We start from the raw sequence: 15,609 nt of genomic DNA, 5'->3' as shown, positions 1-15,609 counted from the left end.
ACAACCTTTAAATATAACTATACAACACAAACCAGGCTTTCTGAAAACTCCAAATCCAAGCCAAATCTATGATTAATTAGTCTACCAAAAGACAGGAACCATTTCTGGCACCAACAGAGGGCATTAAATCTTAATGCTGAAGTTCCTTGGCTAGTTCTTGGTGCTATTTCTGCTAGGGAAAGCAAATGCCCTCAGACATCTTTCCTCTTAGCTTGCAAAGACAGGAACGATGCTGCAGGTGGAAGATGCTGACAGGAAGCAGAGCAGGACACGGCCAGTGAGGGGCGATAGCTTGACTTTTGAGGTCAGTGAAGATCCAGAACGTGAGCAGGGCATCAGCCCTTTGGTCACACTTGGGCGAATGGCCTTGACTGTTGAGTAAAATTAGCCCTCTTTGGTCCAGCGGGCCGATCAGGTCTCAAGAAGCAATTGCACTGACTGTCCCTCTCATTACCTTACTTATGTAAAACACTAATGGGACCATTCCTGTGCCAAGAATCCCGTCCAATCACCACCAGCGACCCCCCTTTCTAATATGACAGTGCCGATTTATGCTTCCACGCTGCAGGGCACATTAACCATTTGGGACGGTGTGCTGTCTTGTATCCACTTTCATCTGTAATAACTCAAGGTAAGACACCATCATATTTCATCCCCTCTGTGCATCTTAAATGATCTCGCTTACTGTTTCTCCCTTTTGCCCTGACTCTTCTTTGCCTAAAACCCCCCATACCTTCGTTTTCTCTTTCATTCTCTTTCCACTTCTCTCTTCATCTTTATCTCACTCCGTCTTCCCCTCCCCTCGGGGGCCTTGACTCATCTGGAGAGTTGCCAGGAATGCAGATAGGATCGCTCGCAGATGTACAATAACTTGAGGGGAATAAATATGCCCTAATTGAGAGAAATGATGTAATATTGATCCTCGGGCCTCTGAACCTTTTGGCATTGTGGGAGCGTTCTGCCGAGCCTGTGACATTTAGAGAGATGGCGGATGTGTATGTGAGAGTGCATGTGCGATACTGAGGCTAGGTGTTTGGCTAAGGCTCTCCTGTTACACTCTTTTTATTTGAGAAAGTAAAATGTGTCTCGCAATTTGATACAAACTTTCCTGCTCAGAATCATGAGACAACCCAGCCGAGAGCTGGCCGACAATAGTTTTCCGCCTGCAGAAGTTACCAGATAAAGCACCGAGCTGTCGCATCGTAGTGTTTCCATTAAGATGTGCTTAATCTAAAACCTGAGTGGAAAAACCATTTTGTGTCTCTTACGTGTCTTCAAAGTGGGAAGGTGTCATGTGAAGAAAATGCATGTCTCTTTCCAAAGAGACAAAAAATCAATAAACCCTAAAGCGCTCATTAAGTCCTCCCGGCCCGCTGACATTTACATGGTTTCTCCAGGACTCTTGGTATTTACCAGTTTGTAGCATGGAGTGCATCCATCTCACAGCAGGACATCCAAGACGTCAATATCAATCATTACATATTGAAAACGGTGCCTGAATCTGTGAGGGAAGATCTCAAACATGCCAACATCAAAAGATAAAATCCATACAGCTACAGGAGGAAATCTGTTTGAGGATAATGGGATGACCAACTTTCATGGATTGATAAAGTCAAGTAAAGGTTATACATTCCAAAAGCATCCGTTAGCTGAGTTTCAAAGAGCGCGGGTGAGTGTTGACTTTCACCTACACTGAGTGCAGTTCATCAGGTTCGAGAGGGACACACTCGCAGTGGGATCTAGATGTGTCAAGACCAAGTTTCATTTTAGACTTTATATCAGGTTTTAGAGGAAATGGGGTTCTCATGACAACCTCAACCTGCAATCATAATAAGAATCAAGTAACTGCGTATTGAGGTGGCCAACCCCATAATTACCAAAATATTGCAAATTATAATGTGATGTGGCTGCTTATGCCAAGTCATTTCACAATAGCGACAGGAATCCTCTGTTCATATCATTACACGGTGTAGCGTCTTCCGACATGTGGCCAAAGACCAGTTTAGTTTGTCCTGTTATTATTCACCAACCATCCAATGAGGAAGGTCAACCTCTGAGAGGAGTGCAGATTGTCAGATTGGTTTATTTTTGGACAAAAGAGCAAAGGCTATTTTACAAGAAGCCTTTGCGAAAGCGAGTGAAACAGATTGAAAAATGATGGAATCAAAAGAAGACCATAACTGACCATAAATCTGGACTTGTTTTGCTCTGGTAACCTCAACGTGGGGCAATACTGCACAACGTACGGTAAATGAAACCCCTAAAATTCCAGCCATATTTGATGTTTAAGCATTCAACTCCAAAATCATGAGCATTCATATATTGCTTCAACAAACCAACACTGTGATGAAAATCAAAACCTGAAAAGGTTTCCTGCAACTCACAATCTGAACTGTTAGTATTTCAGTCTAATGGAACTAAACTGGACACAAACATGCATAAAAGCATGAAGTGAAGTGTACCCTCTGTGTTCTTAAAGTGAGAGCGTCAAAGTGAATTGCTCAGACACCATCACCCGGTCTTCTCTCAGCCGCAATTTCAGAAAACTTGATGCAATGTCGTAATGTCAAGTGTCAGGGGATGAAGTGTGATATCTCGATGGAAGGCGGCGGTCGAAAAGGGCTCCGAGTTTTAACAGCCAATCACGATCGCAGGGGAACTCGCTGGGCATTCCCAAAATGAGCATCGCAAACAGAGTGCCACAATGGTCAGAAATTCAATCTGGAGCGAAATAAAATGTCAGGATAGGTAGTGGAGTGAGGCCCGCGAGAGACACATCAGCTCTGCATCGAAAAAACAGCATAACAGTAAATCAGAGCAGACAGCAGAATAAAGGAGAAAGAAGCACCTCTGAGGATGGAGGATGGAGGATGGTTTGAATCCCCTTTTGGGTTAGCTTCAAGAACACATGCTTCCTATGCATTCAGCCAGGAGGAAAAAAAACACAAACATGTTCATGCATTAAGGAAATTGAATAGTCTGCTGTCAAAGGGTTCTGTGTTTACAAATCGTAAACATTAGCACTCGACGAGGAACAGACTCGCACTGCAGTTAGTCTGCTCGGCTAGACTGCAGTCAATTATTCTACATCGGCACAAGACAAAGTGAGAGCAGTGCGCATTGAACTGTCAGACTGAGTTACAGACCCCAAACTGCATGTGATGGCTTCCACGGAGAGAGAGCAGTGCAAAGACATGAGGGTCTGAGGAGAGCGTTTACGCAACATGTTTCAACCGAGCGTCTTAAATTAAATCAATTACATCCGAGGAAACGCAAAACCATTAGGGGACAAGAAAGGGAGTCGGACACTTTTTGTTGTTGTCTACAACGCTGATTAATTGGGGCCACCCATTTACAGAACCCTGCGTTCTCCGTGCATCCCTCAAGTCTCCCCCCCCCCCCCCCCCCTCCATCCACCCCTCCTGCTTTCTCCCGCTCACCTGCCTAATTAACTGTCAGCCGAAGCCATTTGCGCTTCTATATTTCATGGCAGAATGGATATTAAAATCGCGTCGAATCTGACACAACCACCCAGAAGGATGCGCGGAGATTGACTCGTTTTTTGTTTTTTTTGTGGGTGACATGAGCATGAAGACAGGGCGAGGTATAGGGGCGTGAACAGGCAGGGAATCAAATGTTTTGATGCAGAATTTGGGGAGCGTCAATCAATGGGTGCAAAGGCGGGGAAGGAGGGTAAAACTGCGTGAAACTCATTTTTGCTTACTGAAACGTCGAAATCAAGACATAAAAACGTATCGGATTCAGTTTGCCGAGGAGTTAAAAGTCTAGGGAGCAAATAAAAAGTGCAAATTGAATAAAAATGCAGTAAATAACAACCTCTAAAAATGGTTTAAATAAGGAGAAAACAGCACATTTCTTTGAAACATCACCGCTTCTCTCAGCTGTCAGGTAATTGATTTTGAAAATCACCACCATCCACCATAAAACACTTCATCAGATGGAGCCAGAGACGCATTTATCCGTCGTCAATTTAAAGCCACGATGATTTGCGCCTTTTTTTTCCTGATTGCCACCTTTTACCTCTGCGAGCCCGTTGTGTTCATTGTCCGTGACAAATTGACTTCAAAGGAAGCCTTCATCGTGACCCATTTTCCGTTCCACCAACAGCTGAGCACTCGCCCAAATAAAAGCAGGATTTTTTTCCCCCGTGAGCCCCTGGCGCATCAAAAGCTGGTAAAGCAAACGGAAAGCAGGCGCATTAGGCAGCATGAATGGGAGGCAATCATTGGCTGTACTGCTAACATAAACCTGAAGGTAATGTGAAGGGAGATTATGATTGGTTTCTCAGAAGTACCACTTTGATCCATTGGTGAGTCATTACAGCTAAACAAACAGGAGCTGTAAAAGATAGCTAAAATAGATCGGATCAGTGTAATCACAGTGGCGAGGCACTCGATAGGATGGGAGGACAAAAAAGCAGTGGACATGACGTTCACCCCCCCCCCCCCCGATGAATCACTTCCTCCTTCAAACTCGTCCAAAGACTCATCCTCAGGTTTTTCTTCCACTACGATAAATACTCAAGGTTCATTCACAAAAGGGAAGAAACAAAACATGAATCAATATGAAAGGACACGGGAAACACTTCGAATTCTCAGGTAGAAAAGGATGTGCTATTCTCATAAAATCAGCGGAAAGGCACGCACGGACAAAATGAACGATAATCTGTAACAGCATAAATTCACCACAATCCATGTTTTCATACACAGCGTCACAACGACCCATCTGCCTTGGGTCCAGAGGGGTGTCCAGAGGTGGCACGGGCCCCCCCCCTTGAAATCTAATTGGCCACTGTGCATGGCCACCCAAAAATCCTTGAGCATGATGAAGATTGAGGATCTTACAAATCCTTGTAAGAGGCGGGACTTGGGCTCAAATGAACTATTTTGGCTGTGGTTCAACAGACCGCGAGCAGACTTAAATTCCACCTCTGATGGGGCTAATACCAATTTACAGTTTTAGGGTTGGGTTGGATTTTTGGGATGGCACATGGGGCAGCCAATCAGATTTCTAGGAGGGCCCATGCCCCCCCTGGGGTAGGTGTTTCAGCGCCGAAGCACGCCAAAGTAAGAAGATCATCTTACTATGAAAATAGGAACAAAAAGTGGATAATATCCTGAAATCACTAGCAGACAAGCTGAGTTTGCAAAAAACAAACACAAACAGCACCAACAACGAACTGAAACTGGAAAAGATCAGAAAAGAGGAAGGAGTCACACTCTGAAAAAAAAAAAAAGGGAAAATAGGGAATATTTCTTGTGTGTTGAGAGCACACTTGTCATCGAGCGCCACAGAATACGTGTTAAAAAAACGTGTCTCCTTACCTATTGCCAGCTCGATGACGCTCATTTGGCTCTCTGAGGGGACGAGGATTTTCGGCGGCTTGTCTGTCAGGGGAGCTGTGAGAAGACAAACAGGGAGAGAGAGAGAGAAAAAAGAGAAGAGCACAAATTAGATCCCACATGCGTCTCCCCCTGTGGACAGTAGAAGTATGATTTATTCATTAAACAGCACAATAAAAGGCTGCATTAAAAAGGGAACAAATACACAGAATATAATATTTAAAGAGTGGACAGAGAGAGGGAGGGGGGGGGGGGATGAATTACTATAACTCAGAATTACCCATTCAAAGCTTCAAACATCAATGCACATGCTTTTCAAAGCTGCAGCTGCCTCAATAGTAATGCCATTCAGTCCTTTAAAAGTGACTGTGTAAGCAGCGATACTGCTCTTCACATGCATACAGACTCTACTGTATATATTCGGCAGCTGTGGAACTAGTCAACCATTTCTGAATCTACAGTATACCCGAGGGTGGAAGACGTTCGCAGCTGCAGTGGGCACGGGGAGGTTAAAAGCTGCTGCGGGAGGCGAGAGTGTCTGCAGCGTTTTTTTCACCGCAAATGCGACGAAAAGAAGTTGAGTTCTTGGGAGGAGCACGAGTGCGACCAAAAACAGCGGATAAAGAGAATGCATTCTGACAGGAGTGATAGTGTCAGATTGTCTGCAATGTGCTGACTTTGAATTTGATCACAGTCCAATCAGCTCCCCCTTTTTTTTTTAATTCACCGACTCCAATTAGACAGCTGCCGAGTAACAAAAGACGTGCACTTAGAGGCTCCTCGTTATAATGATTCCCTAATTGGTTCTAGTCTTCAAAGTGGCATCAGAGAGAGGGGTCTTCTGTCTCGGCACGCTTGGAAAATACTCGGGGATTGTTTCAGTACGAAATGGCACGCTGTTTGACTCCGAGTACCGATCGCTGAGCTCGACTCGGGACACTGGGCAAAGTTTGTCTTTTTTTTTAGTGAGAGGTTGAGATCGAATCGCAGGATGGTTTACGTCGTGGTAGCTTTGTTTACATGGACGGGACGGCCTTGTGCGCTCAACGGCGACATCTACTGGATCAAAAAGTCTCACATGCTACCTTTACTTAAATCAAACTGTATAATGCCGATAGTTACTCACTTCTAGCTCTGTTTGTATGTCTATGTGTCGTCTCCTCTTCCACTCTTATGTGTGTTTTGTATGATCGAGAAGCACTCTCAGTAACTGCCTCCAGTAGCACCTGGAGGTACGGGAGCATCACAGAGTTTTTTGGAGTTACACAATGTGCTGGCAGGATGTTCACAGCAGAAGAATGGGAGATGCGGGTTTGAAAAAGAACCTAAAAGCTTTCGGAGCGGCTCCTCACCCAGAGGTTTAGTCATGTGCTATTTATACGACGCGCCTGCACATTTTGTGGTTCTCCACGCCGGCTGCTCTGTGGCGCTTCGTGTGTAAAGTGGATAGAGGAAAATAGAGGCATGGAGGAGATTAAAGATCCAGCTTTTAGACCAAGGCACCACGCTAAGACCATAAAAGCAGCAGCAAGAAAACAACAAGGTAGAGCATTTATACTCCGCGCCTAACAAACCAGATGAGACAAATCCTCCATAGTTATTCATGTAAAAGCTCATACATGACTTGAAGGCCAGAGCCACGAGCTGTTCACCAGCACATCTAGTCGTGCATTCTGTACAGTTTATACATTGTAAGACTGAACACTCATTTCAGTTGTATTAATCGTGATTTCTTTCTTTTCAGTTACCTGGATGTTGGGGGAGGGAACTTCCTGATCTGGGCAAAAGGCGTGGCCAAGGGCGGACAAAGTGCTTATGCTGAAGCTCACTGGAGCAGACCATGTGATGACCATGTGATGTGATGTGATGTCACGGGGGGGGGATTTGGGTTTAGTTAGTTTTTCTTTGTACTGAAGTTAACTTAGCGTCCATTTAGTCTACCCCTTGTTTGATGTGGTTCATCCAAACAACTACATATATTTTATTTTTTTTAGATCACATTTTTCATCTTGTTTATTTTAAGTTATCTTAAGTTGACATCTAAATCGGCCTAGTTCGTATAATTTGGTTTGTAAACTTGGTTTATCTGTTTTTGGGTGAAACTAAAAACCCACCTTTTCTTGAAAATTAACTCCTGTGTCTCGTGCCTTACTGCTTGGTCCCTAACACCACCATCGGGCTAAACACTAGCAGAGGCCATCATAACCGCTAGGCTATCCAGGCGCCCCCTTGGTACTCTGAAGCTTATCTCGATTGCACCGTAAGGAAACAGCAAGCAGGAAGCGTTGATACTCTCGGATATAAACTTTGATTTAGATTTCAGATAAAGCATTTCTCGACGGACAAATGGCCCCTTTAACAAACATAACGCTCCCTTCAAACTGAGACCTTCCTGTCTTGTCTTTTCCCTTTCAGATGTAACTAACTGTATGAATCTATGAGGTAATGACGAGAGCCTGACCGATTTATCGGCCAGCTGATAACATCAGCCGATATTAGCATATCAAGTCACTCGTCTTATACCAGTCAAATAGCATTTCTTTTGAGTTTCATTGTATCACACTAGCAGTTCCCTTTCACCAGCAGAGGGCGCTATGTGTTTTACAACAAGCATCATCACCCTCCAGTTGAGTGACCATCTTGTCTTCATGATATATCATGAATGATACATGTGTATATCTATCTCTACAGATTGAGATCTAAGAAAGATATTGGCCAATATATCGGTATCAGATTTTATTCTCTCCCCATTATCGATATCGGCCCCAAAAAATCTCATATCGGTCGGGCCCTAGTTATAATTAAAAGTGCATGACATGTACAGCTCACTGTGGTCTTCTCACTTTGCATGAAGCGACAGAGATGGGTTTTTTTGTTGTAGAAAATTGTATGGAACGGGTATTGAAGGACACGGAGGCCGTTTCTCATTTAAATTTGGATTCTGGATTTGATTTGCGGTTCGCGTAGAGCCCCGTTGAAGGTGAAATCCCAAACCTGGAAGCTAATCAAAGTTCTGGCACTTCTCTCTCTCTCTCTCTCTCTCTCTCTACATAATCTAATTTTACAAAGTCGGAAGACGTCTGTTTAACTCTCGTCGAGATTCTGCCCTTCATCCGAATCAAGGGCGCGCTGCCGAGACGCTGTTCGTTAGTGGGATCACGCGTCGCTGGAAGGCACGCCATCGCACGCTGCCGTGCGAGATGCAGGAGTGAAGCTGGCTGGTCTTCAGCTACAAAACTATAATTCTGAGGTGGGTTATTATGAGAGGGAGTGGGCTGCCTTTTTATGCTGAGGGGCTAGAAACACATCCAGCCTGACCTGCCTCCCCTACACACAAACACATGGACTGTATAAGCCCATTACACACACACACACACACACACACACACACACACACACACACACACACACACACACACACACACACACACACACACACACACACACACACACACACACACACACACACACACACACACACACACACACACACACACACACACACACACACACACAAGCCTGACGTAGGTATCAGCTGTGTGGAAAATCTTTAAAGTGTCCCTCGCAGGCCGTGTGATCCGCTCCGGCTGTGATCACATGATGATGGATGGGGGGGATGGATTAATGAAAGGGGGAAAAAAAAAAGAGACCTCGTTCTCTCCCATTAACTCCCCCATCGCCTTTCCCTCCCCTCCACCACATCTGTCCGTCGCTCGCTGTGCATCTTTGTCGCTCTGTCTGTCGGGGGTTTCTCTCTTGGGTGCGAGAAAGCGAGAGAGAGAGAGGGGAGATGAAAAAGGAGGGAGAGGGTGGTGGTCCTCTCTTCACACCTCATTAAAGACCACTTCAGCACACATAGATTAAGAGGAGTAGTGTGTGTGTGTGTGTGTTTGTGAGCATGTGATCGTTAAAGCTAAGACGCAGTGTAAGTTCCAAAGGAGGAAATTAATGAAAGCGTTTTCCGAGCGACTTAAGAGGAAAAACCTTGTGAGTCATACGCATGAAAAAGATCTTATTCTTTTTTTCTGATTTCTTCAAGGTAGGCTTCAAAACTGGACTGATCTGCTTTCTGGATTTTATTTCTTAAAAGGTGTCAATCATTCTTAATGACTTGAAAAGAGAAGGGTTACAAAATGCTTAGAGGAACAAACGTGTGAGCATCTCAACACGGAGAGGCATGGTTTGAATATTTCAGGTATTTAATCGAAGGTGAAGTATATACAAAAAGATACCTCACCATGCCAACATTTGATAAAAGTTGATATATTCTGATTTGCTTCTGTCCATCATAACAAAATGAGGAAGGATCGTACCCCCTCGACCTTCTGGCTGAGAGACGACCGACTATACCACTAAGTCTAGATCCTTGTTTGTGTTGTACTTACTCTCTGATGTACTGTACTGTATTTGGATTAAAGCGTCTGCTAAACGAATTGTAGAATTGTAGACAACAATTAGAAACCATCGGAATTCATTTTAATCGAATGAATTTAATAAATGAAGTTTAATACGAGAATTAATTATGATATCATTTCAAGTCAATGTGTTATAAAATTGAATTTTTAAGACAAAGCAAGCCTTGAGGACTCTGATAGGGAGCACAGAGCACTTAAAGGGGACAGGAACTAGTCAGCAGAAATCAGGGACAGTTCAAGTTTTGAAAAAGTGGACCTGCTTTCTCTGGGATGCATGGACCTATTTTAGAGATTACCAGCAAGCTAAACGCACTACAAGCCAGTGAAAACCAGGTTTTAACATTATGAGGACATTGTAAGGGAAGCGTAGAGGATACATTTATATTAGGGCCCTTTTTTTTTTTGTAAAGTCAAGTGATGTTTCCCAAAAGGTGTCAACCAGCCCCCCAGTTGGTTTGCTTATGCACTTTTCGTTTTCTCAGCTAAATATTCAGGTCAATCGAGTGGAAAAAAGGCCATTGTAAATTCTTAATGCGACCCCAGTTGAGGGAAAAAAAAGTGCTTTCATTACCACACAACACAACCGGTAAAAAAAAAAAAAAAAAATGTTCCTTCAGCAAACAGATTTCAAAAACAGCAGTGGCTGCATTAAAATGTGCAGACCGCTCAGGTCCACAGAGGAGCTCAGCGTTCACGAGGAACAATGAAGATGCTGTTTCCTGTGCTCGGGCTTTGTTGGGAGATGGACTTTATAGCTTTAAAGTAAAACGGTTTGTTGTTTAAGTAGGAGGACCGTGTGGCTGTCGCTCTGAAACATCTGCCTGAGGGCAGCGAGTGATAGCAGTAGATGAAGTGTAACTACTACATACTCACATACGGCAGCCCGGAGAGTGACCCATGGCTTTCGTGGAAAACTTGCAAAATCTTCTCTGCCAATGCCAAAAAAACAAAAAAACTCTAGAGACTGATGATGCTTGTGTAATCTACATAGCGCCCTCTTCTGGTGAAAGACAACTGCTAGGGTAATACAGTGAAATTCAAATGAAGTGCTTTTGACTGGTGAATAAATCTAGTAATAGGCCATATCAGAGATCAAATCAGCCGATACTGATAGTCACTGGATATGCTAATATCGGCTGATATTATAGTCTGGCTGATTAATCGGTCCGGCTCTACTAGTGATTACACCACAACTTTGTAAGAACCTGTTTAACTGAAGTAAGACAAAGTGAGAAGTAGGGTGATTTTCTCCTCTAGATTCTAACAACTGGACTTCTTTTTGAGACTAGCAGCTGGCCATTCAAATGAAAAGCAGGTTCTGAAAGTGCTTCTCTTTCAAAGCCAGAGGCTACATCAGACGGAGGACTCCTTCTGCAAACCACTGCTGTGCTGCACGTTAATACACACTTCTTTATGTGTTGATGTCTGCAGCAGTAACCTTGGTTTCACCTATAGGTAGGCTGCTGAAGGCCTCCATGCATTGTGATTGACTGAAAACACCATACAGATACTGCAATCCCCCAAGCCTGGCACCAACAGTCACACAAAAAAAAAAAAAAACAGATCAAATTCTTTCTTGTCCATTCTAATATGCTGTGGAAATGTAACCCAACCCTTTGTCTGCTTTGTTGAGTCGCAGCCACTTGTTATGATGGATATTTTCGAGGTGCGAGAGATAAATCTCTCATCTGAGAGAGGATGCTGCTTGTTAAAAAATGAGCTCGATGCCGTGGGAGACTCCCAGAAAGCGCAGAGAAATATACTATCGAAAAAAAAAAAAAAAAGGAGCCCTAAAGAAACAACGGCGCAGCAGTCAGAGGATACTTGTTGAAAAATACCAATAAAGAAAATCCTGAGCAGAACACAATAAGGGTAGATTTCCTTATTGAAAAAAGGTGTTGTTTCAGAAGATCCATCAAAACAATTGAATAGGAGAGGGCTCAGAGGACGGGACGGTGCATTCAGGGGAAATCACATAAATCATATAACCGCAGGCTTCGGGAATAGCTTGAGTGACCGTGCTCTCCGGTGGAAAACAAAAGCCCTCCACATAATTACTCACAATGGTCATATACTGTACACACTGAGATTTCCTGCCGTAATGAGATGTCTTGTTAAATCTGCCGGCACCGTTTTTTGAACCTTGCGGGCCACTGTAAACATTTGCTGAACAAAAAACCGGATCATGTGCAACTACTCATGCGTGGCCGAGAATGAGTTGCTTGTTAATTAGAGTGGCCCGCGCTCATTATTCACCTGTCTCCTCAGCGGGGTCCAGCCGCTCCTAGAAATGTGTTATTCACCCGGCGGTGAGGACGGCGGGAGGCGGGCGAGGAGGGGAAGGGTGATGTGTTTTCTAGTCGCCTGGCCTAAAATATCCCACAGGGGAGAGGAGTATGAGGATGAGTCAGAGAGAAAGACGATGGTTGGTGGAAGAAAGAGTCCAGCAGCGGGGGGGGGGGAGCTTTGAGTGCTTTATGGAAGAGGGATGGAAAAGTGGGAGCTTAGAAAAAAAAAAATGCGAGGAAATAGAGAGCTGATGTCAAGATGCTGCGGCTTCTTTAAGAGAGAAAGTGTGTGGCACCGGGGGTCAGTTTGGGTCACTGCATGGGTGTGAAAATGCTTTATGGGGGAGATTAAAGGAGGAGAGTGAGCTGGGTTAACATGTGCACATGCATCTTTGCTGACAGCTCTCCCGCCTTATGCTATGCTATCATGCACCTTATGCAATCACTTCTTAGTAGGGGGAGTAAGGGTTAGGTGATGAATGAGCTACTTTGCAGTAAAGGATCACAAATTCACAAATTCTCAAAAACGGCTTGTGAATAGAAAGGAAAGCTTCATTTTGAAAGTAGATCTGGGAAATCAGCACATCTTAAAGAGCCCATATTATGCCCTTTTTGGGGTTGGTATATTTAATCTATGTACCTACTTTTGTACGTTCACAATAGCTAAAGTCAGAAATAGCTAAAGTGTCTGTTTTCATATACTGCTCCTCCTTGCTCCCTCTCCGCTCTGAGTCCATCAGTTACGCTCTGCTGAGCCCCCACTGTTAGACCCCACGTGGGCCAAGTCTGCTCTGATTGGTCTGCTGATCCGCTCTGTCGTTATTGGTCAGTTGCTCAGCACGCGTCTCGGAAATGTCCCGCCTCTTTTACCATATTGGGAATGCAGCCACTGGCTCCGTCCGAGGGGAGCAAAAACATTAGCACCTTAGCACTACTGTGCTACCGCAGGCTACGGCATATCGTGGGCGTGCGACAGAAGTTAACGGGCGTGCATCATGAGCTGCAGAGCTTGCCGCAACGAGCCAATGGACTTAGATCAGTGATCTCACACTGACAATGACGTCGGACTGACACATTTTTATCGAGGGGGGCTAGAACCGAGTGTTACATGCGGCTAATGCTACAGCTAACAGGAGGGCGTAGGAGAAGCCGCGTTTCCTCGGACTTTGAATTTTTGCACATAGATGTGCCTAAACATGCACAGGACACTTGGAAAAAACACTAAAGAGCATATAAAACCAGAAAAAGCAGAATATGGGACCTTTAAGATAGAAAAAGTTAAGCATACATTTTTTTGTTGTTGGTATAATCTCCCGAGTTTGTCCAATACTGATTCTTTTCACAGCACCTCACCTACTAGCTGTGTGAAAAAATATGGACGTAGCCTCGCTGGCGTCACACACTGGTTTGTCGTAGCGGCTTTGAAGCCCAACAATGGCGGCGGCCATGTTGGAAATGCCATCTCAACAACACTTTCAATCGTAAAACGGACAAAGAGATAGAGTTAAGGCAAACAGCCACAACAAACACACACACACGCATCAGTCAACTCAGCCACGCCCCCAATTATGCAAATTTACACTAAAACAGATATGTTATCAAAAGAGAATCACCCCGTGTAGACGATGTACAAATACAATTCAGATACAACGAGGTATTGAAACCAACATCCATGTTTCTGAACCAGTTTATTTTGGTTGTTACAATATAAGACCTAATGGGGATTTCTTAGCTCTTTTCAGTCAGCCTCTAGTGGACACTCAGGGAACTGCAGTCTTTTTGCACTTCATTGCGCTTCATTGAAAATAAAAACAAATAAAAACTGTTCAATATTTCTTTCAGATTGTCTATGGGTAAAATAGTCGCACATGATTTTGACTTGTTGCATAGCAACAGATGCATGTGTTCCTCCATATGTGCCTCTGTAGGTGTAGCCTGCATGACACTGGTTCTTGCCTGGGTTATAAATTGCAAGTGATTACACGACACCTTGTCGAGTGCTGTCCTTTAAAAGGGTCACACATCAGTTGATGGAACATGTGACAGGTGACTGAGACTTAAATGTCAGCTGGCCTTCCTGGAGGATGACGAGATGAACTCTATAGGAAGGTCATCAAACATTCTGGATGATTAATGTTCTTTAGATGAAATCGAACATTTCACACGTTCCTGTTAGAAGTTAATGTAGAGGTGAAGATTAGACAAACACATAAAAAAAACACGGCGATGAAGCTGCAAAAGCAGAAAGACTCACTTTCTTAAACACCCTCCTAGCTCATCTTAAAAAGTGTCTCTGTTGGGAAAATAAACAGAGTAGATGATTGTCCCGCGCTCAGAAGCTCTAAACTGTGTGAACATGCAGGTTTCTGCTTTTGCAACTGTTTACAAAAAAAAAATACATTAAGATTGTGGAAATCTTTGTTCTCTGCAGGGAGGGATTTGATTTCTTACAGCATGAAAACAACAAAAACAATGCTTTTAAAAAAAAAAAAAAAAAAAAGGAAATAATGTGACAGAAAATGGATGAAAATGGTGTATATAGAAGAGTCAGCTGGAGAGTTTTTGAAGGAAAGAAAAAGGCCCAGACAGAAATAATGGAGTTAGAGCGCACGCAGAAAGCCGTGAATATGCCTCGGAATCTAATGCAGACACAGACGATTTTCTAAGAGGCAGAGTTTGAGGGAAAATGTCCTATTGATTCACACGCTTTCTCCCACATCCTGCGCTCTCAGCAGGCGTTGCTGCCTTCGCTTTAAATTTAACTCCTCGACAGGCAGTACCTATGTACTTCTCTGTAATTAAAAAGAGGATTCATCTTGAGCTCTTCCTGTCATAAATTTACAGATTTTTTTTCCTTCCTCGACTTCCTCGATAAATATATATTGGGAGCAATCAATAGATAGTGTATATATATCGCCGTGGGAATCAGCTTGGCAGGTTGCCTCTGGCAGTGCTACACTTCCCGCTTTGCCCACGTTAGCCCCCCAAAATGGCCGTCTCCAGGAACTATATGAGGACTTGGCAGCAGTGGGAGTAAAGTTTTTGGATTGTTAAAGTTCAGGTTAATGTTTTTTTTCTTTTTTTTAAAAATGGCAGCGAGTCGACTTTGCGTGGCTGTCAGAGCAGGAAAAAAAACAGAGAAGAATGAGGGAGAAGAAACCGCGGCTAATGTGACAAGTTCTGCTTACTTGAACATTGGAAATAAAGACAAAGAAAGTTGTAATTAGGCAGATGTGTAAACCGAGCCTGTGTGCTGTAATTAATCATGATTGCGTTAATTACACTGTGTTTTTTTTTTTGTTGGCCGTAATGAGGACTGAAATGAGACGAACGGCGGAGGGATAGATAGAAAACGAAGCATCTTATGCCAAATGATGCTCTGCACACTTTACAGTCGCTTTATTGAGATTGTATTGCAGCTGATATTAAAAAATGCCAATTCTCTCCCCGCGGCAAATAAGTCCTCTCTCTCTCTCTCTCGTTCTGGCTCCACCAGAACAGTGAATTACTTCTCAGCTCTGCGTGTAGAAAACTCGTCTTTTA

At 43.7% G+C, this 15,609-nt stretch overlaps 1 protein-coding gene across 2 annotated transcripts in view; it reads right to left on the bottom strand.

Annotated features, from left to right (window-relative positions):
• LOC132959501 (interleukin-1 receptor accessory protein-like 1) overlaps nucleotides 1–15,609 on the bottom strand; it is a 221,972-nt gene that overhangs the window by 80,555 nt on the left and 125,808 nt on the right. For both annotated transcript variants that reach the window (XM_061032573.1, XM_061032572.1), the window contains exon 6: nucleotides 5,346–5,420. In XM_061032573.1, coding sequence (XP_060888556.1) covers nucleotides 5,346–5,420 — 75 coding nt within the window. The remainder of the gene's footprint in view (nucleotides 1–5,345; nucleotides 5,421–15,609) is intronic.

Source organism: Labrus mixtus, chromosome 24 (assembly GCF_963584025.1).
Source record: "Labrus mixtus chromosome 24, fLabMix1.1, whole genome shotgun sequence".
In the NCBI taxonomy this organism is placed as follows: Eukaryota; Metazoa; Chordata; class Actinopteri; order Labriformes; family Labridae; genus Labrus; species Labrus mixtus.
This window is presented reverse-complemented; position numbering and strand designations above follow the sequence as displayed.